The 27,096-nt window shown below is 36.6% G+C and overlaps 1 protein-coding gene across 5 annotated transcripts in view; it reads right to left on the minus strand.

The window, feature by feature from the left end:
* Positions 1 to 26,130, minus strand: part of LOC129255531 (uncharacterized) — a 37,217-nt gene extending 11,087 nt beyond the window's left edge. For 2 of the 5 annotated variants that reach the window (XM_064097318.1, XM_064097314.1), the window contains exons 1-8: positions 25,901 to 26,088; positions 13,550 to 13,851; positions 10,251 to 10,820; positions 9,375 to 9,869; positions 8,864 to 8,989; positions 1,884 to 2,020; positions 1,239 to 1,380; positions 553 to 681 (exon numbers count right to left, since the gene is read on the minus strand). In XM_064097318.1, coding sequence (XP_063953388.1) covers positions 553 to 681; positions 1,239 to 1,380; positions 1,884 to 2,020; positions 8,864 to 8,989; positions 9,375 to 9,869; positions 10,251 to 10,820; positions 13,550 to 13,840 — 1,890 coding nt within the window. In that variant the 5' untranslated portion in view covers positions 13,841 to 13,851; positions 25,901 to 26,088. Of the gene's footprint in view, positions 1 to 552; positions 682 to 1,238; positions 1,381 to 1,883; positions 2,021 to 8,863; positions 8,990 to 9,374; positions 9,870 to 10,250; positions 10,821 to 13,549; positions 13,884 to 25,900 lie in introns of those variants that run through there. The other 3 variants (XM_064097317.1, XM_064097315.1, XM_064097316.1) reach the window with 2 other exon arrangements.
* Positions 26,131 to 27,096: the final 966 nt, after the last annotated feature.

The raw sequence follows: 27,096 nt of genomic DNA on the forward strand, positions 1-27,096 counted from the left end.
CATATTTATCTCAGACACCCAAAAATACATGTAGCTTCTCCTTAAATATGAACATCTTCAAAACCATAAATAGCCAGAAACCAGAATTGAAACCTGAAATGATTATGCCAATGAAACAATTATAATTAAGCCACTTGAACTACTGTTATATTACCTGACAAGGATCGGTTGTACTACTACATAAGACTAACAATAATGTACGTTAATTCTAATGACAATTATGATAATCTGTAGAAGAAAAAGCTTTTTAGAAATCATGTCTTTAGCACCTTAAAAATAACAGCATTATCCTGCATGGACAGGGATTATAGAAATATTACACATGTATTCAACTGATGAATGGCCGTGTACATGGATTGTCCTTGTATATCTTGCATGCTTAGGTTGTACAGTCATTTATATTTCATAAAAATTCAAATATCAATATTTTGCACGCACGTTGCCGATAATTTCTTCAATAACACTTTATTATGTACTTTCGCTCCCAATCATTCCACTCCAGACAAACACAGACACTTTCAGAACAAGAAAACAGAATCACATGGAGCTTACATCATTGCCTCCTGCATGAAATATAACGAGGGAGGAATTCTCCTTGACTCCCTCTCCCAGGACCTGGAGCCCTGTACCCTGGATCCCACAGTTACGAACATTCAGCTCCTTTATTGCACATGAGGAATTCTGGGAAGGAACAAGGAAACGACATCATGAAATACCAACATAAATGTACCAATATGAGCTTCCAAATTCAAATGACACTTTCCAAGAATCTTATTTCTGTAACAGGAGCTCATTATCTTCATCAAACAGACATTCAACTGGTTGAAATTTTAATTCAAAGTAAAGCAAATGTAGCAATATAAAGTCAAGTGAAAACTGATTTACAATTATGAAGGGACGACAGCAATCTCAGGGTTAAACATTTATTTCATTAAGTGAATTCCGCCGTGCTTTTACAAACAAAGGTTAAAAAAAAAAGTGTGCCGTTTTGTCAAAACAATCCAGCAATCGTTCAAAATGGAAGTTCTTGGATGATTTTGTTTGCAAAAGTGACTATTTTCTAAAACTTAGATATAAAAAATCATAGATTGGACAATTTATCACAAATATAAAATCACTGTAATTATTAGGCCTAGTAATTATCTCATTCCAAATACATTTGATCAGCCATTATTCAATGGGTATGACAGGACAGTTCAAAATAGGCTTGTGCATATGAAAGGTTATTTTACACTTACCTTTAATATTACACTAAGGGAAGTGACAAATGAATTGCTATTTGACAACTGATTGTGGCTGACATCAAGACTACTAAGGATTGTGTTTTCTTGAAGGCCCTCCATGAGAGCAGAAAGGTCTGTAGCACCACAACTTGACATGCTTTATGGTAAAAAAACCCAGAAAGGATAAAATATGGAGTAAGGAAATCTTCATTTTCAATAAAAAATAAAAATAAATTGACAATCAATGATAAACTTCTTTCATATTAATGGCACACATTGAAAATAAGAGAATTACATTATTCATTGGTTGGTAGCCACAGAGTTCAAACTCTGAATAGACAATTTGATTCACCCTGAAAAAAAAACATTGGTGCATTTAAAGTAGCTGCAGAGGAACAACAGATTGGATGGGCAAGAAAATGTGTGTTAGGTTAACAATGGCTTGTCACACTAATCATTGTTTGCTCAGTCAACCGATTTACAGAAATCAAATCAAACTCTTCTGAAATTGATCTCAAATGCTGCAAGAGTTCAGAATGTAGGTCAATCTCAAATTTAATTTAATTTGTATTTTACAACTCTGTGTAAGACAGAGACAAAAGCTTCCTTTTGTATCACTGTCTTAGGCATGGTCAATATGCAATCAAATCAAAGACTTACTTGAGGGTTGTCAGAGAAGTGTTTGTCTTGAGAGCAGGTCCAATGCATCTTGATAGATAATCCTTCCCTAATTGATTACTTGAGAGATCCAAGCTCTTCAATGTCTGGTTGGTCATAACCATCACTCCTATACTCTCCTGCAAGAGATACAAATCAATGAAATAAATTGGGGAGATATATGTCACCATTAATTCTAATCTGACAAATGTCAAAATGCAGAAATCATGATGTGAAAGATAACAAGATCCTTTACGGTGTGATTCCTGCTGAAAGATGAAAGTAGAGACCTTAGTTATACAGCTGCTTTGGAAGAACTTTATCAAAGAAGTATTTTAAAACTGTCCCTTCTGCGAACATTTTCAAAGAGCAGTGTCTATTGTCCTTTGAAATGTATTTCTTGACCAGCTAAGAGCATCAATAGCTTGCACAGAGCCTTGTAATCTTAGTTATTTTTAAGGCTTTCCATTTTTTTTCTTATTGCAGGCTATGATGTTGATTTTATTAAAGAGAAAGCAGTTTGTAATAGTACAAGGGAGTGGAGGGGGTGGGGGCTACAACCGAAAGTGACTCAAAATTACATTTTAATTTCCTGTCACAAGTGGGAACACACTCTAAAAACATATGCAACCATGGAATTCATCAATCAGTTCATATCATTTTATATGTGACATGATATAATCTCATTGATATGAGATTGTTTATAAAGATGCATTATTGTAGGTATATTATCATTGACATTGACTGGGTAAATAATTATCTAATATACAGTATATCTAATGTATATGCTTAATGTCATAATCAAATGTATAATTTTTGTTATTGTTGCATGTCTATAAATTCCATATGATATCTTGTCTTTAATTAGGTTTTTCACAAAAACATGTAAACAATACAAATTTTTATTTTATGGACAAATATATGAATACATAATTGTGTGTATGTTGGTATTTACTGCTTAAACATTACTTCAGAGTTAAACACCCCCCTTGAAACAGATTATTACGCAAAAGAGAACTGTTTTAATTAAAGCGATCTTCACAGATGGTTCCCATTGTAGCACGGCTATTTATCAAATCAAAACCAAAAGATCCGCTAGTATTTTCATAGAATGGCAACATTCAGGACAAAGTGCCCAATACCCTATTTTATTAAAATTACTGTTATTATTAGGAAACTTTTTCATCCAATGGGAATAAAAATGGTGGAATTGCCAAACAACCAATCAAATTCAATGATTTCATAAAAATTACCGTAAATGGCAAGGTTATGATCAAAGACCTTATAATATATTACTAGACCGAAAGCTGCGTGCGCGTTCAGCACAAAACAAATGAGATTAGGCTCCGCCTACCGCGATCATTTGAAGACAAAAATAAGCCCTCATTGACATTCATGAGCATGAAGATATTCATAATCCGGCCTTTTCATTGGCTAAGAGCGTCATTAATACGCGATTTCCCCGATTCTTTGTCATCGATACTAGTGGTATCGTGTTACAGAATTAATTATTCATTTGACCTCATTACGTCATCTAATTTATTCATTCTGAAACTTTTCTTTCCACACACAAAATGGACCTACGAACACTCCGGTGAGTACGTATTAATTGATATAACCACATGAATTCAGTGGACTATTTACACATTTCACACTGTATTTTGTGATCTTAGGTTATTTGTTTAACAAATTAGAGAGTTTGCTATTAATCTTCTGTTAAAGGAAAGCAGAATTTGGTCTTTGAAATTGAAGTTAGATTGTCATCGTCGCCCAGTGCAGCCTGTAGGCTGTATGTTGCTTGCAGTGTTATGGTTATGCCGTTATGCCGCTGTGTTAACCACATGTATTTTGTACGGGCTCCTAGCCGGCTGGGAATCGAGAGATAATCGGGCTGGTTTGGTTCACCTCCAACAAGGACCAACCCACGATTGATTAAAACAAGAAGAATGAGGCTTCTTTTTGTACACTGTAACGTTAGATCTAGAGGGAGATCTGCATCTATCTTCAGTAGATCGAGACTCAGTCAGGAATAAACTGTGAAGCGGAGTATGGATGAAGAAACGCCTGTCATTGTGTCAATCCTCAGTCCTCACTTTGTTTCAGATATCAAATTTATTTTGCATAACTTCAGGCTTCTGCATTTACCCCCAGCCCATTTTAACTCTTATTGTTATTGAATATAGATAGACTCGGTCTTAGAAATAACATGCTGCTCTGCATGTTTGTCTTATTATCAATAGATCTAGGGCCTAGATCTTCTTAATCCTAGGCCCTACTTACTTACTTAGAGTTAGATCTAGGCTACTTTACTTTTATTTATTCATCGATGCTATCAAGACAAGAGCTAGGCCTACCTAATTCAAATCTAGTCTAACTTATACTTTCCCAACCCTCGACACTTACCCCCAGGGCTTATGATCTAGATCTAGGTCTGGGCCTAAACGACTCCATTTACATGTACGAGTATGACTGTCAGTGGACCAAGGACTAGATCTAGATCTACTCTTGGTCAATAATGGCAATGAAGTCTTATTTAGCCAGGAATAAAAGTCAGAGTCAGACATCAAAATTTATAAACTGATATAGGGTCTAGATCTCGGTTTAGAACCAAAGCTTTACTTTCTAGGTCTAGATAGATCGAGAGTCCATCGTTAGTCTAGATCTAGACCTAATTTAGATACATGAATGCTGTCGCACAGCACTAAGTCTCGTTGGACTAGATCTATACTTTCTTACAAATAGATCTAGACCTAGTGCATGAGATTATGAAATTATGTTTAAATCAAATGAAATAAGATTCGGAAATAAAAAGATCCAGATTTTTTTTTTTTTTTTTGGGGGGGAGACATGTGAAAAAATTTAGAGAAACCTAAAATTCAGAAAGCGAGGGCCAGAAGCGACCAATATTACCTAGGGCCGTTTTGTGCATTTTCTAAAGTAAAATTGAAGGATGTCATGTAATTCTCTTTTTGATGAAGGTTTCACATTTCAGCTCTTACCCAAACCCCTCCCCCTATACATACGGCCATGAAAAATATCGCTTCTTATTATTGTTCTCTTTTCTTTCACAAACAGGTTGAGTTTGAAGAACAAGAAAAACAGTAGACTACCTATATGGTTCAAGATGATGATCATAAGTGCATGCATCATTTTGCAGATTCTCATCCAGGTATAAAACTTAAACTAACCCATACAAAATTACAGATACATTACATGCATTGAATGTTAACCATGTTTACATTAAATAAAAATAATCCAAGCCACAAATAGGTAGGATCTGTAATGAATATAGACACTTCTTAAATATACAGGCTCTCGAGTCTAAAATAGAACCAATGCCAAAAGTTATGTACCTTGAGCAAATTTATAAAATACCGGTAAGGTCATGTCCTTGATCTACTAGTAATTAAATGGCCTTTTTATTTCCTATTTGTTTTAAACAAAGCAATATATATTTTCCATATTTTACAAAAATTCATTCTATTCATTCTTTAGTGTGATATTCATATTTCATATTTGTAGATTTACGAATTTTTTTTCAATCTTGTTATTTTACATTTTGTCCAATAGGATGATGCAGTCTTACAATTTCCATGGAGGTGATTGATGATGATAAATAATTGGTGAAGTAGGCCTAATAGAACAGCGACTAGACCACAAATAGAAATACAACCTACAGCAGTTATATGAGTGAGTTAATTAGTGAATATTGTTAATAATGGAGGTTGTTCACATTTTTTTGGCAACAAATAGACCTGCCTTTGAAAAACCCATTTCAATTTTGTTTTTAGATTATAGTTAGTGTCGTTTTTAATCACAGATCAAAATATTCTGTGCAACAAAACATATCAACTTTAACTCTGACTATTTATATAATTTACATATGTTGATTCATATATTCATATTTATGAGAAATCTCTTACATTTTTTCATAGAGTACATGTAGTTATAATGGAGAGTGGTATGTAAACTGTATAGAACAGGTTTAAGTGATATGCTTTATGGAAGTACAAGTTTATAATTAGTAGAAGTAAGATTTCCTGTTATGTGTTGAAGAATCATATATATGTATAGTCTCACTTTTCTTAAAACATTTATGTTTTATAAATCAAGACAATTTTGATTTAAATTCATTGATGTTCTTTCACTATTTTTTCAATCTGCAGGACTGGTGTAACAGATGTTTTCATTCAAGAACACCAACAATTCAAGAGTCTGACTTAGGAACCACTTGGTGAAGATGGAAACGTTTTTTTTTTCCAGGTCCAATTTTTCCCAAAAAAAATAAATATATATTATCACAACCCCAAATTCATGACGTATGAAATTTCTTGTTGATTTTCATTAAAACTGGTTGCAAAAGGAGAAGCTATAAACATACAAATAGGAGCGGCGGAGTGAAGTTGAAAGTGGGGGGGCATAGGGAAAATGCTGTATTACGTGAAATTTTTAAGAAGTTGCGAGCGAGCAAAATTTTGACATTTTTAAAAAAGAAAATCTAAAATATTCAGAATGATATATTTCATCCTTTTCTCTTTTTTTTCTTGGTTGTGATTTTTTTTTTTTTTTTGGGGGGGGGGGGCAAGAGTCCTTCAAGCCCCCTCCATCTGTACGAAACTGCTTCAATACCCCCACTCATGAATTATTAAACTTAATGCACAAAGGATTTCCTTCATAAGTATATTATCGAAATGAGAATATTGTTTTCTTGTTTCAAAGGGCAATCGTCATGGTGGCCATTAAACGGGTCCTTCTCAGGTGAAAGGGGCACAGAACAAGTTCTTTAGGAGCACTTTTCTTGGGTAAAAGGGGGTAGTGATTCGAGAAAGGGCACTTACAAGAAGGCGAGGGGGCACACTTTAACACATGAAACGGGCCCTCAGATGAAAGGGCACAGAACACGTTCCAGGGGGGGGGGCATTTTGGTGTTAAAAAATTGCATACAAGGAAGAGCACTTGGTAACACCTAAAACAGGTTCTCGTCAGGTGAAAGGGACACAGTACACGTTCGTGAGGGTGCATTTTTCTTGCATAAAAAGGCACTTTTCAGTGCTTAAAGAAGTAGGGGGAACTGTGCCCCCCCCCCCCCTCCCCAGGATCGCTGCCCCAGCATACAAAAAAAATATTCTTTTGGGTCAAAGTATTAACATAATCCTCTGATAATGTGATATTTTTTTATGGCTAATTAATAAAATTCACCACTAACCAGAGAATTCCTTTATGTCTTTCATTTGTGTTCATATAGTATTTGTACAGAGCTAAAATGAAAGGGATTTGGAATTTGCAAAATTCAAAATGAGATGAAGATCGAGAGAGGGAAAGAGTGATGAGAAGTGGATTGAAAAGAGATGAGAAAGAAATTGAGGGGCACATATGAAGAGATAATTTAGAGGGGGGGGCGGTAAGAGAGCTAGAATGTGGGAAGTAGGAACAAAAGGGGTGGAAGAGAAATAAGACGAGATTTATGGAAACCAGGAGACAGATAACAAGTGGGAAAAGAAGAAGGAAATATATGAAGAGTTTAGTTGCAAAAGGCGTTAGGGCCACTTTGGACCATTCCGAGAAAAACCATGTTTTTATTCTCACTTATTGCAATATTCTTATGAGAAACTAAATTGTCATAATGTGAACATAAAATTGGGTATAAAAGAAATCTACCCGTCTTCATTTTTTTTCTATATACTTCAAAAAAATATCATTGTGTACCTAACCCCTTTTGCAAGTAAATTGAAGTGAATCCAGTCTCTTTTGATTAAAAAAGTGATTTTTTTTGCCACTTCCATTCACGTTTTCATTTGAATTTCAAATTTTCTTTGGTATCATCAGAGTGACTGAAAATTTAGAGGTTTAGAGACAGAAAACAATAAAATATATGAAAAATGGACCTAACCCCTTTTGACAAATGAGTTCTTCAGAAGCAAAAGGGGTTAGGTCCACTCCAAGAAAATAATTCTTTTTTAATTCTCCCATATTGCAATATTCTTATGCGAAACTGAATTTTCATGATACCCTACCATGAGAACATGAAATTGGGTATAAAAGATATCTACTTGTCTTCATATTTTTTGAGATATTATTTTCCCAAAAAAGTCTGTGTGGACCTAACCCCTTTTGCAACTAAACTGAAATGGACCTAACCCCTTTTGCAACTAAACTGAAATGGACCTAACCCCTTTTGAAAAAAGGGTGATTTTTCTTTGCCATCATTAGTTCACTTTTTAATAGGAATTTCAACTTTTCTATGGTATCATCTTATATAGCTACTAAAAATCTTTAGAATCAAGTTTGATGAAAAATGGACCTAACCCCTTTTGAAAATGAGCTCTACATATGTAGGAGAAAGGCGGCACAAAAGAATTTAGAGTGGGAAAATGATTAAATGGAAAAAAAAACAGAGTAAGAAATGCTGGAGAATAAAGGGGACAGGAAACGTATTAAACATGATAAATTGGGGCCCGTTTCATCATGAGTTACAAGTATGGTAATTACGATTTAGGGATGGCAAAAGCAGGCCTGGGCAAAAGCACTAAGTTAGATACCTCTTTACCTAATCACGACTCGATCTACCCTTTTCATCTTCCCTTTTGGAATTAGCAAAGGCCTATAAGACGGCAATACAAACAATGCTTTGTTTATAAGTGATATCGCTTGTGATATCGATACTTTATAGAGCGCAACGTATCGTCTCAGATTTGCGCTTGCTTGATTCGCTGAATCCTTCGCGTCACGAGCGCGTAACAAAATGAATACATTAATGAATTTGCCAAGTTGACCTTTGTCATTGCGCTGATGTGCGTATTGTCTAATACACGTACAAAACCACAGTTGACGAGGGAGCATCGTACGAAATTAATATTAATGAGGGCTTATTTTAGCTTCTAATGGATTAAACAAAATGGCGGTAGCTTCGGGGGCTTGGTTATGATAATACTAAATGGCAAGTTATATGCAGGAGGGGGCTTGAATAAACAAATGCTACTCACTGCTGTATCTGTGTCTGTTTTGTTGTTGGAGAGTACAGCTGATTTGATGGAAGTGTTGGCTGACAGTGCCATCATGATCACTCGGAATGCTTGAGGTCCCATCTCATTCTTTCCAAAATCTAATTCCTGTCAAGTATTGTATCATTTGAATAAAATTTCCATGTTACTTATAGAAGAATGCAAACTTATACTGATATAAGATTCTGGACTTTTATTGAAGCTTTTGAGTAAGAGAATTGAATACTATTGTGTACACATGTACAAGAATATTTTGTCAAATTCTGCAAAAAAAAAAAAAAACATAGTCCCATGGTAATGACAAGAACTTAACTATTTCTGTGCTTTCATTGTATATGCATTTTTTCCACAAAAAAAATAAGTTATGAAATTCTTACTCAAAACACTCAGAAAGAAATGATTGCATCAAGGTCATACATGTGGATTTAATAACAAACTGAATGTAAAACTAATAAATCAGAACAGAAAACTAAATACGAAAATAGGAATATACCTCTACATCAGTCATCTTGGTGAGAAGCTGGGTAAAAGAACTATCTGCCTTGAGAGGAGCATGGTCCAGATGCAAGCTGCCAATGCCAGGAGCTACTACATCCAGCATGTGCTTAGGATCTACAAGTGGGCAGAATGCAAGGACAGCACGATCAAAGGCTTCCTGGGCCTTTGGGTCTAGTTCTTTGCTGGCATTTCGGCAAGTATTCTCAGAGGTACTTGAAGCCAGCGCAGGAACACTATGAGTGGCATCTGAAGGAACGGCTTCAGTCTCTTGACTTTGGGCATCTGCTGCTTCAGGAGCAGTATCTCCTGGATCAGTAGGTGGATAATCAACTCGATTCATCTCATCATGGATGAGAGGCGCTTCCTCTGGCGGTGTATCAAGTTGCCCTTCTCCTTCACTATTTGAATTTGCATTGACGTTTTCATTTTGAGTAGTTGAATTAAGTGTGTCTTTTTGCTCTTGCTGAGAATTTGAATCATCTAAACCCTGCTGAGATTTATCAAACAGAGAAGAAATGAAAAAAAAATTAGGTAACTTAAAGTGAAGATATACATTGAAAAAAAAAAAAAAATTGTATTCAAATCACAAATACCAAATAATATAACAGACAATGAAAATAATGGATAAAATATGCAATTTGACTCTTGAGTGTATATTTTTGTGAAGGATGTAAACATTAAAGGAGCACTATTACTAAAAATCTCAGAAATGTCATATTGGGAAATTGGGAAAGAAAGAAAGAAGGAAGGAAGGAAGGAAGGAAGAAAGAACGAAGGGAAGAACAAACAGAAGAAAGAAAGAAAGAAAGAAAGAAAAATGAAAGAAAGAAGGAAAATGACTTTTAGACAGGAAAGACTTGGAAATACAAACCTCTGGCTCAGTTTTATTATCAACTGTTTCTGAAGAAGCATTATTAGTATCTTTGTTGGGTTCTGGTGCTTGGCCTTCTAAAGCTTTACTCAAATCCTTCCCAGGTTCAGGTTCATGATCTTTGAGGGAATCATCAAAGTTCAAAGTTGGAACAGTATCAACAACAATGGTAAGGTTAGAGGCATCTTCAACTTCTGTATGGGCAAAATGGGGTGCATCCTCAATAAAAGTTTTGTCCTCGACTTCATACTGATTTTCCACATTTTCTGTGAGAGACGCTAAATTTGCAGAGTCTTCTTTCAGGCCAGCCGCTGCCATAGTAATGGTTGCATCTACAAGGGCACGAACTGCGACACTATCTACCGAGGAAGTCACACTTGAAGGTCGTACATCACCATGGACCAGCTTATTTTTGTGTGAAGAGACATCAGCAGCGGCCTTATTAATTGTATGGCTAACTAACGCACGCACAGCAACACTGTCCACAGAAATGGCACTAGTTGGCCTTACATTGTTGGATCCTTCAGTCTGTACACCCAAGTTGTCACCTTCTGCCTTCTCATTCTGATCCTGAAGAAAGATAAATGGATGAGATTTGCTCAGATCTATTATTGTTAAATCTTGAAAACAAACTTGCTTTGGTCTACTTTGTATGCATATGGACTACTTCCTCTGCAGCTAAAACTTTGTGTCTGCTCATTCCATTAATTCCTATCATGCAATTGTTTCATTTTTATGTAGAATCGATAACTGACATTGTGCATTTTGCCCTTTACTGCTGTTAAGTGTGCTTGACAGGTTCATACTCTTTCAATTATCTCTGCACTAAAACTGTCAAATTGCAATGGGTCCAAAGATATCATCGTTTGCCTGGATGGTCATAATATTTACTCTTTGCTACAGAGTCCTGACTTCTGGATGCTGTATTAATTCAGTCTGCACCATTTCATAAAGAGTTGCTATCATAGCAAGTTGCTATCATAGCAACTCTGGTAGAATAGCAGCTTTTGCTTGCTATGCTAGCAACTTTGCATTTCGTAAAAGCACATTCGCTGGAAAGTCAACTTGACTTTCCAGCTATTTATTTGAATAGTCATGTACGAGGCTGATTAGGGGGAAATCCCCTTTCTCTCCAGTTTTTTGTTTTCAATTCAAGTCATAAGTTTAGGTAGAAAGCACTGGCGGATCCAGGGGGGGGGGCACAGCCGGCCCATGCCCCCCCCCCCCCACATTTGAGAGGCAAAATTAGAAGAAAAAAAATTGAAAGAGAATATTATTTTTTTTTTTGCTTATTAATTTTTTCGGGAGCGAAATTATTATTTAGCAGCTGCAAACAGGGTCTGCACTCAAGACTAGCAGTTGAAGCAGAGTGATGGCTCTATGGCGATAGTTTGCAATTCTAGAAGAGAGTAAGAAGAAAATATAAATTTGTCACAGGATGGCATAGCATTGTTTCTCCATTGTGTAAGTTTTCAGAGAATTGATTTAATTTAGCCCTATGCCAGGGATAAAATTATTTAAAAAAGGGGGAAAATTTATTATTATTGCCGGTCGAAATTTCACCTTCAACAAAGTTTCTACCGTACCCAGTCCCACACTTGACTATTTGTGTCGGTAATGCAAGGTTGTATCAACAACAAGGCAGGCGCAGGCCACTGCTGGTGCAGTGCTATTAAAAATCACCCTGAAGCAAGTAAATTTGTAGGCTCTAATTATGCATGAAACATCGAAAATGACCTCAAAAAATATTATTTTTGTTCATAATGGAAATATTTTTAAGTTATCGGTTTCAACGGCGAATAACCATTCAGTACCGTAAACTAAAACTTTAAAAGTAAACGGATTCCACAATGCCATGGCCACGACTTTTTTGTTGTTGAGAAAGTCAGAAACAGAAAAAAAAAGATTTTATCATTTTTTTTATGGCCTAGGACTTTTTTAATTTAGGCTTTAAATTAAACACTTCCACATAATAAATCTACCTTCCTCTATTTTTTCCTACAAGAAAAAAAATCCTCTCCGTTTGTCTTTTTTTTAAAAGTCTGTCTATAACTTCCCTTTTTTTTCCTTGGCCTGCCCTGTGATAAACTGAAAAATTTGTTGTTTCGGAAGAATTTTTTAACTTTTTTTTTTTTGGTAGGTAGGACAAAAAAAGAAACTGCATTTCTACTAGAAAGCGTTCCCTTAATATATTCTTTATTCATGTTATTAGCATTATTAACGCATACATTCGTAATTCCGAAGCTTCGTTATTCCAATGGTTCACATATTCCAAAGGTTCGTTATTCCGAAGGTTCGTAATTCCGAAAGTTCGTAAGTCCGAAAACGAAATAAGGTTCGTTATTCCGAAGGTTTGTTAATCCGAAAACAAAATGAGGTTCGTGATTCCGAAAACATAATGATTAACAAACCTTATTTCGTTTTCGGACTAACGAACCATTGGAACATCGAACCTTATTTCGTTTTCAGATTATCGAGCCTTCGGAATAACGCCACAAATGTTCGGATTAACGAACCCTTCTACGTTTTCGGATTGACGAACCTTTGGAATTACGAACCTTCGGAATTACGAAGTGTAACCATTATTAATTATCACAGACATTGCTCTAAATATCCGTTCTCTTGTAAGAGCCCTTGGGCATGCCTGAGCACAACGTACGCCATTCTTAACAATGAAAAACCCTTTACAGTGTCAACTTGACGCTCCCCTATGACCAGCGTCAAATATTTAACCCTATTTGACGCTCCAGTAACCATACTTGACGCTCCAGTAAAAAGTTAACGATCCTACTGGAGCGTCAACTTTTTATGAAATGCGCTGCAGCGTCAAATATTTAATTTGACGCTGCAGGTGAAAATTTGACGCTGTTTTGGGACTTGACGCTGACGCTGTACCTTTATGAAATAGGCCCCAGGTCTTGGCAGAATGAACATCACTGTGTATCCCTTTGTTTCAATGTATTGCTTTATCTGTTCATGCTCATTGCTGTTCTGTCCATAATGTTAATATCCTTGATTAGTTCAAGAATAGACCATCAGAACCCTCAGGCTTCTTGCATCACTCATCACCATCTTCATGTAAATGTTCACAGCCTGCAACTCATGTGACCGCCAAATATTCAAACTCTCAATTACAATACAAGTTACAACAATGGTTATTCTAGTTGGCAATTCTTTCTTCACATATCATATTGCCTTAAATATCTTTCCTCCCAAGCTCTACTTCCCTTCACAGAAGTACTTAATCAACACTAATTACCTTTTAATAACACAATGAATATTGTTTATCTGCTACTTACTTCATTCTTTTCATCCCTTAGAAGTCTATCAGAATGGTTATCTTCTGAACAGGAAAATTTCTCCACAGCGGTTTGCTCAATGCACCCACCATTGGGTCTACTGGCAGATTCCTGGTCTGCATTTCCTGTGTTCGTGTTAGGCACAGGTGATAACAGAGGCTGAGAGGCTTGTAAATTTTGACCTCGTATATCCTCAACTGGTGTCTCAGAAGGATGGTCAGCAGGTATTTGATTGGGCCTTACAGATGGGGTTGATTCAGTAGCAGTCGTTTTAGAATTCCCACATCCCATATTTTCTGCATCTGTAATGAACAAATGATAATGAAGAAGGAGGAAGAATAAGAGTCAGAAAAACTGTATTATGAAAAAGAATTTGTGAAATATTTCTTGGAAAGTTCTTGAAATTGGTGTTAAGTCTGTACAAAAAACTATGTGGAAACTGCGTATTATAATAGTATGTCATGTATTAATCATTGTTTTACCCTAAAAGTGAGACTCCTTACTTTACATCCATTGTAAATTGGTCTAGTTCTATTGTAAAATCATGGAATTCACGGAACATCTTTTAATTTGATCCAGTAGAAATTTATTGATTATTAGGTTTTTCAGTATTTTTAGCAGGGTACAATGGAAGTCTCACCATTTCTTATATGGACCTTAGTTTATCAAAAAATAATGATAGTGATATGTTGGCTGCAGTTTCATTGTCCCCAATGTTTGCACAGTGCCCCTTGTCTGCACACCTGCACAATTCTAATCAAAGAAGAATGTATGCAAAGACTACAAAATTTATATAGGCCTAGGCCTATATGCATTATAATTTATATTCATTAAAATATCCAAGTGAAGATGGTGACAAATATCTTATGCAATGGTTTCAAATTGTGACCTGCCATCCCCAAACCAACAATAAGTCACCAGGTGGGTGTTTCATAAAGCTGTTTCGTAAGTTAAGAGCGACTTTAAGAACGACTGGTGAACCTTTCTTACGCGCTAAATAATCGCCAATAAACATTTTAATGGTGAATAATATTTAGACCTTACCACAAGAAAGGATCACCAGTCGTTCTTAACTTACGAACAGCTTTATGAAACACCCACCAGGAAAGGTTCTTTGTAAATTGCCAAAGTATTAATTTTGTCTTCATGAAGTAGAAATTAGAAAATTACTGTAATTGAAAGAGTAAAACTTTTTACTCCCACTGTCCAAATCTAAAGTTGAAATATTGAATAAAATACAAGATCTATATGAGTTTCTTCGACACTATTTAATAATAATAATAATAATAAACAATAATCCGCTTTTATATAGCACTTGATACATTGGTACGACTTCTCTAAGTGCTTTAAAGATATGTTATTACCCCGGTCATTTGATCCTGGCATGCCTGCATACAATGTGTGCACTTTCTCCACTCCCTGGGGAGCATTCCAACAAGAGTTCAAAGACTCAATTACTAGGCATACTACATCTAGGCTTTCACATCTTGACGGGTACCCATTTAACACCTGGGTGGAGAGTGGCAAAGTGTGGAATGACGCCTTGCAAAAGGACGCTAGGCCATGGTGGAATTCAAACACATGACCCTCTGATTGCAAGGCAAGATTCAGAACCACTACGCTTCCACGCTTCATTTCCCAAAATAGAACTAATTTTCACCAAGATTGCAGCTAGAATATATCATGTGCCTTGAACTTCAAACTCTCTTTACTCCCTATCCTTTGAAGCTCTTCTTCAAGTTCTTCAAGCTACACTGACTGCCTCCTTCAATCCTGAAGATTCTTGCAGTATTGTAGTACCGGGGACCGGCAGGTGCAATACAATGGGTGAGCACCCTACTCTTTGACGAATAGTAATATATTGGTTTTAACGTGCGCAGGTTGTGACTCTCCTATACACGGGACCAACATTTGCGTCCTTTCCTATGGACGGAGTGTTTTCCAACTGCATTCACACCTGCACTAAACACAGCGGTGAGGCACGCTAACACGCAACGCTAGCATCAGTTTTTTTTTGTTAGACGTCTTCCGGCATGCTGCGGGACTCGAACCCACGCACGTTGAGATCTACGCTCTTATCCGGAACAGGCGCTCTAACCGACTGAGCTACGCTGCCTCCCCTAAGCTCTCACTGAATTTACATTCAAATACCTGGATGGGTTACTACAGATTCATTCAGTTTGGCAAGTATGGTGAGACTACCACATATCGACCACCTCTTTTGAAACCGACCACCTTGCGCGCGTTAAAATTATTGCGTATTACAAACGATACGCGCGGGAGAGTAGGCGCAGTGTCCATAGAAACGGTAAGAATCAATTTTACGAGAAAAAAAATGGAACAAAGTGTAAAAGTTTTGTAGAATTAATCAAAAATGTATAGACCAGACCCAAACCCCGCTGAAAAACCAAAAAATCCAATAGGAAATGGCTTTAGAACAAATATCCGTCGTCGATCGTCGAATCATGTGCTGGAGCTCGCAGTGGAAGTAGTGAGACGATTATTTAGCATGTTGACATCGTAGAATTGATTTGGAAGAATAAAAATATTTCGCCACCGCGACTAGAATCGGCCGTAAACTTAGTGTATCGCGGGTGGTCGGTTTCAAAAGACGGGTGCAATGAGCAAATGTAAAATCGTCGTATTTGTTGTTCGTCGATATATACGCGGGTTGAATCAGAGTCGCCGAGCGAAACATGGGAATCTGATCTGCTCAATTTTCTGCACAAATGAGACGAAAACTGGGTAAAAACGATGAATATTTTCGCAGATACGATGCTTAGAAGATTAGGTGGTCGATAAGGGGTAGTTCCAACCATATATGGTAGTGGATCGTATTACCGAACACTTTTCATGAATTCAATCATATCAAACACACTATTCTCATAAAATTCACCAAACTTTCACCATGAATACACAATTACCTACAAAATATAAATATGTAAAAATTTGGCCGAAATCGTTTTTCCTTTTTACGATATTAGCTTCCAATCGGACCCCTCTTCGCATGTGAAATATTTTGGTCACTTGAAAAAGGTATCGTATTACCGAACGTGTGTTTTCTATGGGAAAAGTTGAGAAAACAACAAAGTCACTGATGCGCTATTTTGACCGTATCTTATTGTTTTTCGAATATTAAGACTTTGAAATTGTATTTTAGACAATTTTTCATCATCTTTCTATTCAAGTTCTCTTTGAAAGGATGTTGCAAAATTTTGAGCGTATGGAATTATTTTCTGATGCGTATGATGGCATGATGCGCACGTTCGGTAATACAAGGCCGGTCGGTAATACAATCACTCACTATAATTGAAAGATTGTGCACACCTCTCTGCCTCTGGTGCGGTGAATAATCTGCAACGAGGGTTTGACGGGTTGTTGTAATGTTTCATTTGGAAGTTATCATATTTAATATTCTTCAGATTATATAAAAAGCAATAACACATAAAGCTTAGGATTTTTCAAAGATATAGACATGTTTAAACGTTGTTCCAATTTAGGTGCACCGACATGTCACCCCCCCCCCCTTGTAGTAGGGATCCCAAAACGAAAATCTAATTTTTGAAATCTATGTTTAAAAGCATTGAAAAGTACCTCACCTGAATCAGCATATTCAAAAACCCCAAGTGAATGACTTTTAGTGTTCCAAAGAGATCTAAATATCTGTTAATCTGAGGCGAAATTAGGTCCGAATTGTGACAGATTTGTGTACAAATTTCTCTTTGAAATTTGGTCGACACGTACGGCACAGAGCTCGGCACTGAACGAGGGATTGTGGGCGTGTCCTTTCTCGTCTCGGTCTATTATTACGCAAATACACAACTCGAACGAAAGTACGTTCACCGTATCAGTTAGTCTCGGATCCGAGCTTATACAAATAAACAATGATTAAATAACAAGAAAATAATAGAAAGAAGAGAAAAGGGAAAATGAATGGCTCAAATGCAGTCGTTTGGTGACGGATAGTATGCTCTGACCTCTTGCTGATATAAGGATTAGATATGACATAAGTTTTATGCCATGATAACTAAAGCATGGGGGGGGGGGGGCGAGGGCACTCTGACTTTCAAAATAATTAACTATTTAAACATCTATATCTAGGCAATTAAGGGAGGGTCCGGGATTTCCAAAGGGGGGGGGGGGCACTATTAGCCATGTTAGCGGTGGCAGTCAAAAAATTTAGGGGGGCACCAAAATTTTTGACAAAAAAAGGTTATCAAAGGGGGGGGGCCTAAAAAAAATTTAGCCCCCCAAAAAGCTAACAACATCCCCCATAGGCAGCGGGGGGGGGGGGGGTGTGCCCCCCTAAATTTGAGGTGGGGGGACGATCGTCCCCCCCTAATTTTTTGTTGATAACCTTTTTTTTTGCTTGTCAATTTTTTTTTCCTGCGTGCATGCCCCCTAAATTCCAGTGGACCACCCTAAAAAATTCATGTGGTCTCCCCTAAAATTTGGGTTGATACACTTTTTGGGGGGAGGGGGCTTGTCACAAAATTTTGGTGGTCCCCCTCCCTAAATTTTTGATTTCCGCTGCCAATGGTCCCCACCTAAAATTTAGGGGGGACATGGCCTATGGAGGGCACATTTTCCCGATGCAAATTTGATGAGCATTACAAAATATTTTTTTACCAAAAATTGAAAGTCATTTCGTCCATAAAAATTGACAAGCAAAAAAATAGGGCATATATATATATATCCTCACTTTCAAGGGGGCATGCTTGGGTAAAAAGGGCATGCTTATATTACAAATTACAATTTTGGCTCTCGATAATTATGCCCCTTGGATCCACCAGTAATCTAAGGGGAATTTTTTGTTTTTAGTTTTGATATGGCTACCTTCTCGGAGGGCGTCCTCGCCGCGGTAGCTGGATAGTGCTGCAAAAGAGTAGGCCTTATACATCTTTTGCAGCATTAACTGACACTCCGAGACTTATAATTTTACCTTATACTTAAAAAATGAATAATAAAAAATAAAACATAAACACTTGTTTTTAGAGTAAGTTGATGCAAAATATATTCAGTCTGGGGCATGAAGACTTGGAACTCTGCCCCATATCATTGTGCTTGCCTCGCTCGATTTGTATCATTAAAAAAAAAAAAAAAATGTTTCCACATTAAAATTTTGATCTAAGTACAATGGCCAGAAATAATAGTACGAATAAGCTAGCAGAATTTGTATCATATTACCCATATTATTGAACGCCAACGAAGGCAGTTTCTAAATCCTGTTTGCTTTATTCCACTTTTCCACTAAGATTCATCCCTTTTGCGTGTCATATGAAAGCAGTTTTGTGCGCAGATCTAGCGTACCGGTAGGACCACATGCAGTCATTAAAGGGGAATCCAGCCTTGGCCATAAAATGTTGTGTTGGGAAGGAGAAAAATAATTTAAACAGAATGGTGAAAGTTTGAAAGAAATCGGACAAGCAATAAGAAAGTTATAGCTGCTTTAAAATTAAGATCACTAATAGTATGTAGATTTCAAATTGGCAACTGGGTAAGTAAATTATGACAAGGGGCAAGGACAACTTTCACATAGGCCATGTACTTTATTAAAAGGGATTTGTGGTTTTCTCCTAAGTACCCATTCCCCTGGGGCAGTAATCTAAATATAATCCAGGTAGTATATTGTTTTATGTCCTCATGAAAGAAAAATATAACTTGAAATAAAACCTTTGGAAAAAATGACATTTTAGCCATAATATGTATTGGAGTACATGGAAGAGTAGTCCTTGCCTTACATCACTATGACATCCCATATGCGGCCAATTTGAAGTCTCCATGGGTATAGTGATTACCAATATTTACAACTATTAAAAATTCATAACTTTCTTGTTGATTGTCCAATATTGTTCAAACTTTCACCTATCAACTTGTCTGATTTTTCTTTTTCTTATAAAAACAAGTTTTTATTTGGGTTAGATTCCCCTTTAATAGGTCTCTTTAATTTTTTTTCCAACAATTGATGTCTCATGCTTTCTTTAAAATTAATAAATTAGAATCCTTGTATATGGCCCTGGGAAGTGGGGTGCTCGGGTTGTGACCCCCAAGTTTTTTTGTTTTTTTTTAGCTGGTGGTGCGTTTTTTGTACACGTATATAGTTTAAAACAGGAAGAAGAATGACATTGATTCTTGTACCGCATTATTTTCATTAATAATTTTATTGGTAGAAATAAGGTAGAAATAAAATTAAAAAAACATTTTTCAAAACTATTCCGCGGCTCCTGGAAGAATGGAGAGATGGACGGAAGGAGAGAAATGAATAGGATGAAGGGGTGGATCCAGCTTTCGCCAAAGGGGGGGGGGGGCCAATTTTTTTTTCACCATTATTTTTCCCCAATCGGCCGCGCGAATATGATTTATATTTGTTTCTATGAAGAAATTGTCACTTCTTAGCTTTTGTCTTATAAATCAACATAAATATATGATATCATAACCCTTTTTATATAATGCGAGCTAATTTATTAAAAAAATTATGTTTTTCCCCAAAGTTTGAAATTTCTGGGCAATGTTTATCATGAAAAAGATGTGTATGCAACTAAATAATTACTAAGAACGCGAAGTGCGAACAGAATTGAAATCATAGGCACTTTTTGTAACTTAAACAGGATAGGTATATAACTTAGCAATATTGATGCGAAGCGCGGGCACAAAATTGGAAGATTTAGACCTAAAAACGAGACATGTCTAGTCATGTCTTTTAAATCATCATGGAAAAGGATGTCAAATTGCCGATCTTTGTTACTTTAATAATACTCGCGCAAAGCGCGAGCATAATATTTTTGTATACGTTTTGAACTGATCAAAAAGGTACCTGTTAAGGACTGCTTATTTCACTTAGCCATGGAGACGTTACATATTTCAACAATAAAATAATGCAAACGCGAGCCGATTTTTTTTTTACACTTCTACATAAAGAATGGAAAATTTTAATCGATTATTGTGACCATGAACAGGATCGTCGCTATAAAACAATTAATGCGAGCGCGAAGCGCGAGCGGGAAAAAAAATCGAGATTTAGACCTAAAAAATGGGACACTCTATTCATGTTTTGTATAATAAGGATGAGTAATAGGGGTTCTTCCTACATAAAAATGCGAGCACAAAGCGCTAGCAGAATTTTGTTTTTCAGAAACTGGATAATGATTGAAATACTAACAAGTTGAGTATCTAGATAGACATGCGCTCGCGTGTTTCCGATTTAGGCCTACAATCTAGGCATTCTGAATATATATTTTAACATGAAATTGAAAATCAAAGCGAGCGCGAAGCGCGACCTTAAAATATTTGACATTCTGATCTGAAAAAAGGGTAAATTTCAGCTCAAGTACTTTGTGAGGTGAATTTGGATCGCACTTAATAAAGAGCTGATAGATTTGACAAAGGACCGGGACATGAAAGTGATGAATATCTTCCTATTCCTCTTGCTAAGCGCGAGATGAAACAGAAAGGACAATTAAACCATTAAAATTAATATCTGATCTATAAATGCCTAATGAGACACGAAATCTGATGATAACATGGTATGAAAACTGGAAATTTCAAGCACTTTTGTAATTATGAATATGATGTATCAGGTAATATGTTTAACCGTTTATGCGAGCGCAAGTCGCGAGCCAAAATTTTTATAAGGCCAAGTCAAAAGGATTACCCTCCTTTTAACTGCCATTATCAATATGTTACTACATTATAACTATGTATTTACTCTACATATGCATTAAATTCTGTGAATCCCATAATCTTGAACCATTAATGCTTCTTTCTTTGACCCATGCTATTTCTGCCCATTTATCTCTTGAGTGTTTTTTTTTCTCTCTCTCAAGGTGTGTATGGCACATTGAGGAGTATAGAATCATGTTGGAGATATTGAAAGGGGTAGAATAATTGAATGAAATTTATGGGGGGGGGGGGGGGGCAAAGATGTTGAGACAGAAAGGGGGTTTGAGAGAAAAGAGGGGAATTAACTATAAAGGAACAGCAGTCAGGAGAGGGAAAGAGAGAGAGAGAGGGGGGGGGAGGAAATCGAAGGAAGATATGCATACGATAAAAGAGTCCTCGTAGAAAGAGTGAGAGAGAGAGGGGGGGATATGGAACTGAGAGATCATAATGAGATAAGAAAGAAGTAGTAGTGCATGGGCGGATCTATCGCCAATAGGGGGGGGGGGGTGCCAATTCGTCTACGGCCAACTTGTCCACTCACTACATGGTCTACTTTCATTTAGTCTTATGCCAATCTGTCCATCAACATTTCGTCTAACAGCCACTGGTCCATTAACCATTTGGTCCAATCATCACTTTGTCTAATAACCATCTCGTCTATGACCATTTAGTCTCATAACCGGTTGGTCTAATACCCATTTTATTTTCATTCATTCACAATAATACACTTATAGTCCAATTAGATGAAATGGTATATGGACCAAATGGCTTTTGGGTCCACTGGTCATTAGACGGAATGGCATTAGACTAAATGAAGAAGAAAAAAGACTATGTGGTGAGTTGACGAACTGATGGACCAAACGATAGTAGACGAGTTGGCAATTAGACAAATTGGAAATAAACCGGGGAAGGGGCCGAAAAATATTTGCACCCGTATTTTCCACAATCGCTCAAAGTTAATAGGGGTAGTCCTAACAGTCACTTCTTTATTCTCATTAAACAGCATACACAAAATACAATATACAATAATATCATAGCCCCTATAGTGCAAGTGCGAAGCGCGAACTAAAATATTTTTGAAATTTCATGTTTTTTATCCTCAAAATTGAACATTCTGGGCAATGTTTGTGAACTTGAACAAGATGCGTATTTTACTAAAATTGCTGCGAGCGCGAAGGAGCAAAAAAAAAGTAAGTAAGAAAAGAGAGAAATATACGTTCTGGCCTGATCGAAAAGGGACTTGCTAATGGCGGTTTACAGTTAGCCAAGAAGACGATGCATATTTCAATCAAAATAATGCGAGCGCAAAGCTCGAGCTAAAATGTTTGAAATTCTGACCATAAAAATGGACATTCCAAGCACTTTGTGTATGAACAGAACACAGTGGGAGCACGAAGCGTGAGCGGATAACAATTGAGATATATAGACCTAAAAGGAACACTATTTTATATTTATGTTTTCTAAATCGTGAAAAGGGTGGGTAATTGGTTACCGTCTTACATTATTTTATAATGCAAGAGCGAGAAGAATTTTTTTTATATTCTAATCTGAAGCGAGATAATTTAAGCATGCTGTTTTCAATAAAGGATAAGCAGCCCGTCTCAATAAACATGCGTGTTCTAGAATTTGTGCATTCTTAATACACTTTTTACCACGGAAATCAATAATGCGAGCGCGAAGCGCGAACTGATAATATTGGATATTCCGATGTGAAAAGGTCAAATTAAGCACAATATAGGTGGTTTGAATAAAAATGAATAAAACGGCTATTTCGACTCTCCGTACGGCCGCCGCAGAGCAAATGTGACCGAGGTATAAATCAAAAAGAATAATGAAAGTTCAATGTCCTAGCTGACCGTACAGTATTTGTTTTGTATTTTGACTGCAAAGCTTAAATGTCAAGCTCATATATATCAGCCTATTGAGCAATATGTACTCATCGAAAATAAGCAATGCGAGTGCGAAGCGCGAGCGAAAATTTCAATTTTGCATGTTCTTTTAAATCATCAAAGTCTCCCCTCCCTAATTTTATTCACTTTTCTCCCTCCCTTTCCCCCTCTCTTTTCCTTCTGTTTCTTCTTCCTTTCTCCATTTTTTGGTTTTTAATCCGCCAACAGGGAAGGGGGGATGACCCCCCCCCCCCTGGATCCTTCTATGGTAGCGATGGGGAAAGCATTTGAATTATTCACCTCACAATGTTAAACGGGGAAAATAGGAAATGGCTAAATTTTGAAAATCATTAATGTGGAGCCCTATTCAAGTTTAGTTTCATCTATATACACCTTGACAGGGGCTGATCCAGGATTTTCCAAAGTGGGGGCATTCAAGACCTAGTATGCTAAGAAAAAATCATTCCATACACAAAATTCCTGGGAAAAGTTGAAAAATAAGTCCTCACTTGAGAATGAACGACAAAATCCACTAACAAATATTTGATATATTACGGGAGGGGGCACCTTTATTTTTCTCCCCTTTCCTTATTCCTCATCCATTCCATAGGCAGATCCAGGTGCCGGACCCAATTATGGGCGGCGGCAACCCCTCCTACTGGCGGTGCGAAAATTAAAAAGGTAAAAATTGTAGCCCCCCCCCCCCCATTAGCAAAATGTTGATCTACACCGGGTATTTGTCTGTCGTACCTCCCAGTAAATGAAATAACAAAAAAAAAAATCACCGTTGCACTAGTATTAACATTTTTGCGAGTCTTTATTTTTCAAATATTTTTGTTTATAATGGTATTCATTAATTATAATTATAGTGGAGGTTCGCATCCCGAGAATGTGAAATGAAAAAAAGAAAACAAAAATTGCACTGAACAGGAAACACTAAACGTCCTTGTCAATTCCAATTTACTCAAAGTCATTCAAATAAAAAAAATAAGCATCATTTTTTGATACCTTAACTTGTTCATCACGAATACAATGAAGCCGACAATTATTTGCTTTGTTTTGGATTAATCTTTATAATAATTCACTTCAAATAAAATTTATACATAAACAGGAAAATATCACAGAAAAAAAAATTAATTGCAGTTGTATAAAACATCATAGAAAATAACATGACAGATAAATTTTATCTCGACAGGCACACTGTTCATTCGATCATAAAACAATCGCGCTGTTTCACTCCTTGTACACGCACATCTCTACCAGTGTTGTTTCATCTTCATCTGCCTCAATGGCAAGGACACCAGCATGATTCATTCACTTCAAATAAAATTCATACATACATATACAGGAAATATCAAAGAAAATAATATAACAAATCAATTGCAGTTGCATAAAACACGATAGAAAATAACATGGCAGATGAATTTTATCTCGACAGGCACACTGTTCATTCGATCATAAAACAATCGCGCTGTTTCACTCCTTGTACACGCACAACTCTATCAGTGTTGTTTCATCTTCATCTGTCCTCAATGGCAAGGACACCAGCATAATTAATTCACTTCAAATAAAATTCATACATACATATACAGGAAATATCAAAGAAAATAATATAACAAATCAATTGCAGTTGCATAAAACACGATAGAAAATAACATGGCAGATGAATTTTATCTCGACAGGCACACTGTTTCATTCGATCATGAAACGATCGCGCTGTTTCACTCATTGTACACGCGCAACTCTATCTGAATTGTTTCATCTGTCCTCAATGCGGCAAACACCAGCAGTGCAGTGACGATAATAAGTTGCAGTTGCACGTGCGCGGAGAATGAATTAAATTCGGCGGCTGAGTAAAGTCTAGCGAGAAAGGTACGTCACCAGCGAACTTCACGATAGACCACGCCTACTTGCCGAGGTAACCAACGTTGATTGACGGCCCATTTTGTTTTTTGAGTAGTATGAAAAAGTGCAAGCATGTATAAACTTCATTTTAGTTTGAATTCATTAAAAAAACACATTTTTCTTCTAATATAGATGTTTCAAACATATTCCATGTGGAAAACATAATTTTTAAAACATTTATTGCTATATTTTTATCATGAAAAAAGGATTTCTTACGCAACAACAAGTATGATATGTGTGGGCAAGAGAACTACCGTTTTAGTCATAAAGCATATTTTTTATGATTTTATTGTGAGCCTACTCAAAGGATTTTTGTTTATTTTTATGAATTTCCAGACCAAGTTCAACAGCGCCGTCTCGAGCTTGCAATAACGCATGCGATCGCACGCATTTTTCTCCATAGCGAATACACGCGACGAAACTCTGTGGATTTCTCGTGGATTTAACCTCCAAACGTCACTTTCGATACCACATGAAGGTAAGACACTTCATCCCACATAAGTTAATTTAAATGTAGAATACACAGGGCCTAATTTTTTTCACTAAGATGAACTAATTTGCTGAGGAAAAGCATTTCAATGCTCATTTTTGCCGTCGAGAACAGACGATGGTGGCAATGCACACTGTTTACGCACTTGCAATTGGCTTTTCATTTGCCCATAGCAATTTTGCTCAGTGGATCGGCCGACCTTTTGGTAACTCTACTTGTAGTTGTAATTTATCAATCAAGACTCCCTCTAACTTACATGGATAGCATAGAGTGGGACTGTACAACTACAAGTGTTCCCGCATAAAGATATTTTTAGAAACTATCTCGCCATATTTCAAGTTTTTGTCACAATTACTTAGTTGTACATTTAAACCAACATAATTAAATATACAATATTATTCAACTTACTCCGGCATCAATGCTCGTGAAATCTGTTACCTTGATCGGTTTTCCTCTCCCTATTCAGATTTCAGGATTCCCGAGACGGCCTAGGCTAGCGCTAGGCAGCGCAGATGTCGAGATATACCCGTTGCTAGGATCGCGAACGCTTCAATGGAAATGTTCGATCAATCCCGTGAATTGACCTCCGGTATAGTGCAGTGTCGTCTGTCTGCAGCTAGCATGCAGGGGTTGAGTGGGGATGGGGTAGCAGTAGGCCTATTACTAGTTGGGGATTGGGGGGGGGGGGGGGTGATATAAGAACTGTTGGTTTTGACAAATTAAACTCCATGCATGGCCCATATCATGTGACATTATAGTTAAAAATTATAGTGTTTGATATATAAGTTAATCTTATCAATTTGCATATGTTCTAAGAATTTGAATGAAAAAGAATCTATTCGGTTTTTTTCTCTCTCTGCAATTTTTATTGATAATCACAAACAAAATAACATAAAAACTGTATAGCGTGCATCTCCTTAAAAAGCATAATCAAATACATAAACATCACGGTGTGTAACAGTTCCATCTCATACTAGGGGGGTGGGGGCTCAATCCCGTTGCATATCAGATAAAATTCTTACATAATATTATATATATATATACCTACACATATATTCCTTCATTTGGTTGTATGTTCTCCAATAATATGGGTTACTTATATATTATTGAATTAATGGGGTTTCCTCGCCAGAAACCATGATCACTTCTTCAAGCTGGAAAATTGTCCTCTTTTCTGAGCAATTAATATTCAAATATTTCCTTGCACTAGCATAACAGGAGCTGAAAAATGTTGAAAATCTAAATCGTATCCCTGGGATCTACATTTATATACATGTATATAGAATTTTAAGTATAAAAAAAAAGAAATTAAAACATAGGTTAAGTGACTGAATACCCGTTCCAAATAAAAAGCGGAAAGGTGAGCACTTTCTTTGATTCCAGATTGATGAGTTCAAATAATTTGACATTCATACTTAGTTTCAGTGGTGGTTGTAAGATTTATTGAAATAATTTTCATGTTTCAAGAGGGAGAAATAAAATACAATCTAAAACAATATAGGATAGCTGAAGTGTGATGATTTTTAGTGGTAAAGGCCCATGGGAGCGTTGTGGCCCAGTGGATTAGTCACTGGACTTTGAAACAGAGGGTCGTGGGTTCGAAT

The sequence above is a fragment of the Lytechinus pictus genome, chromosome 3 (genome assembly GCF_037042905.1).
Source record: "Lytechinus pictus isolate F3 Inbred chromosome 3, Lp3.0, whole genome shotgun sequence".
Taxonomy (NCBI): domain Eukaryota; kingdom Metazoa; phylum Echinodermata; class Echinoidea; order Temnopleuroida; family Toxopneustidae; genus Lytechinus; species Lytechinus pictus.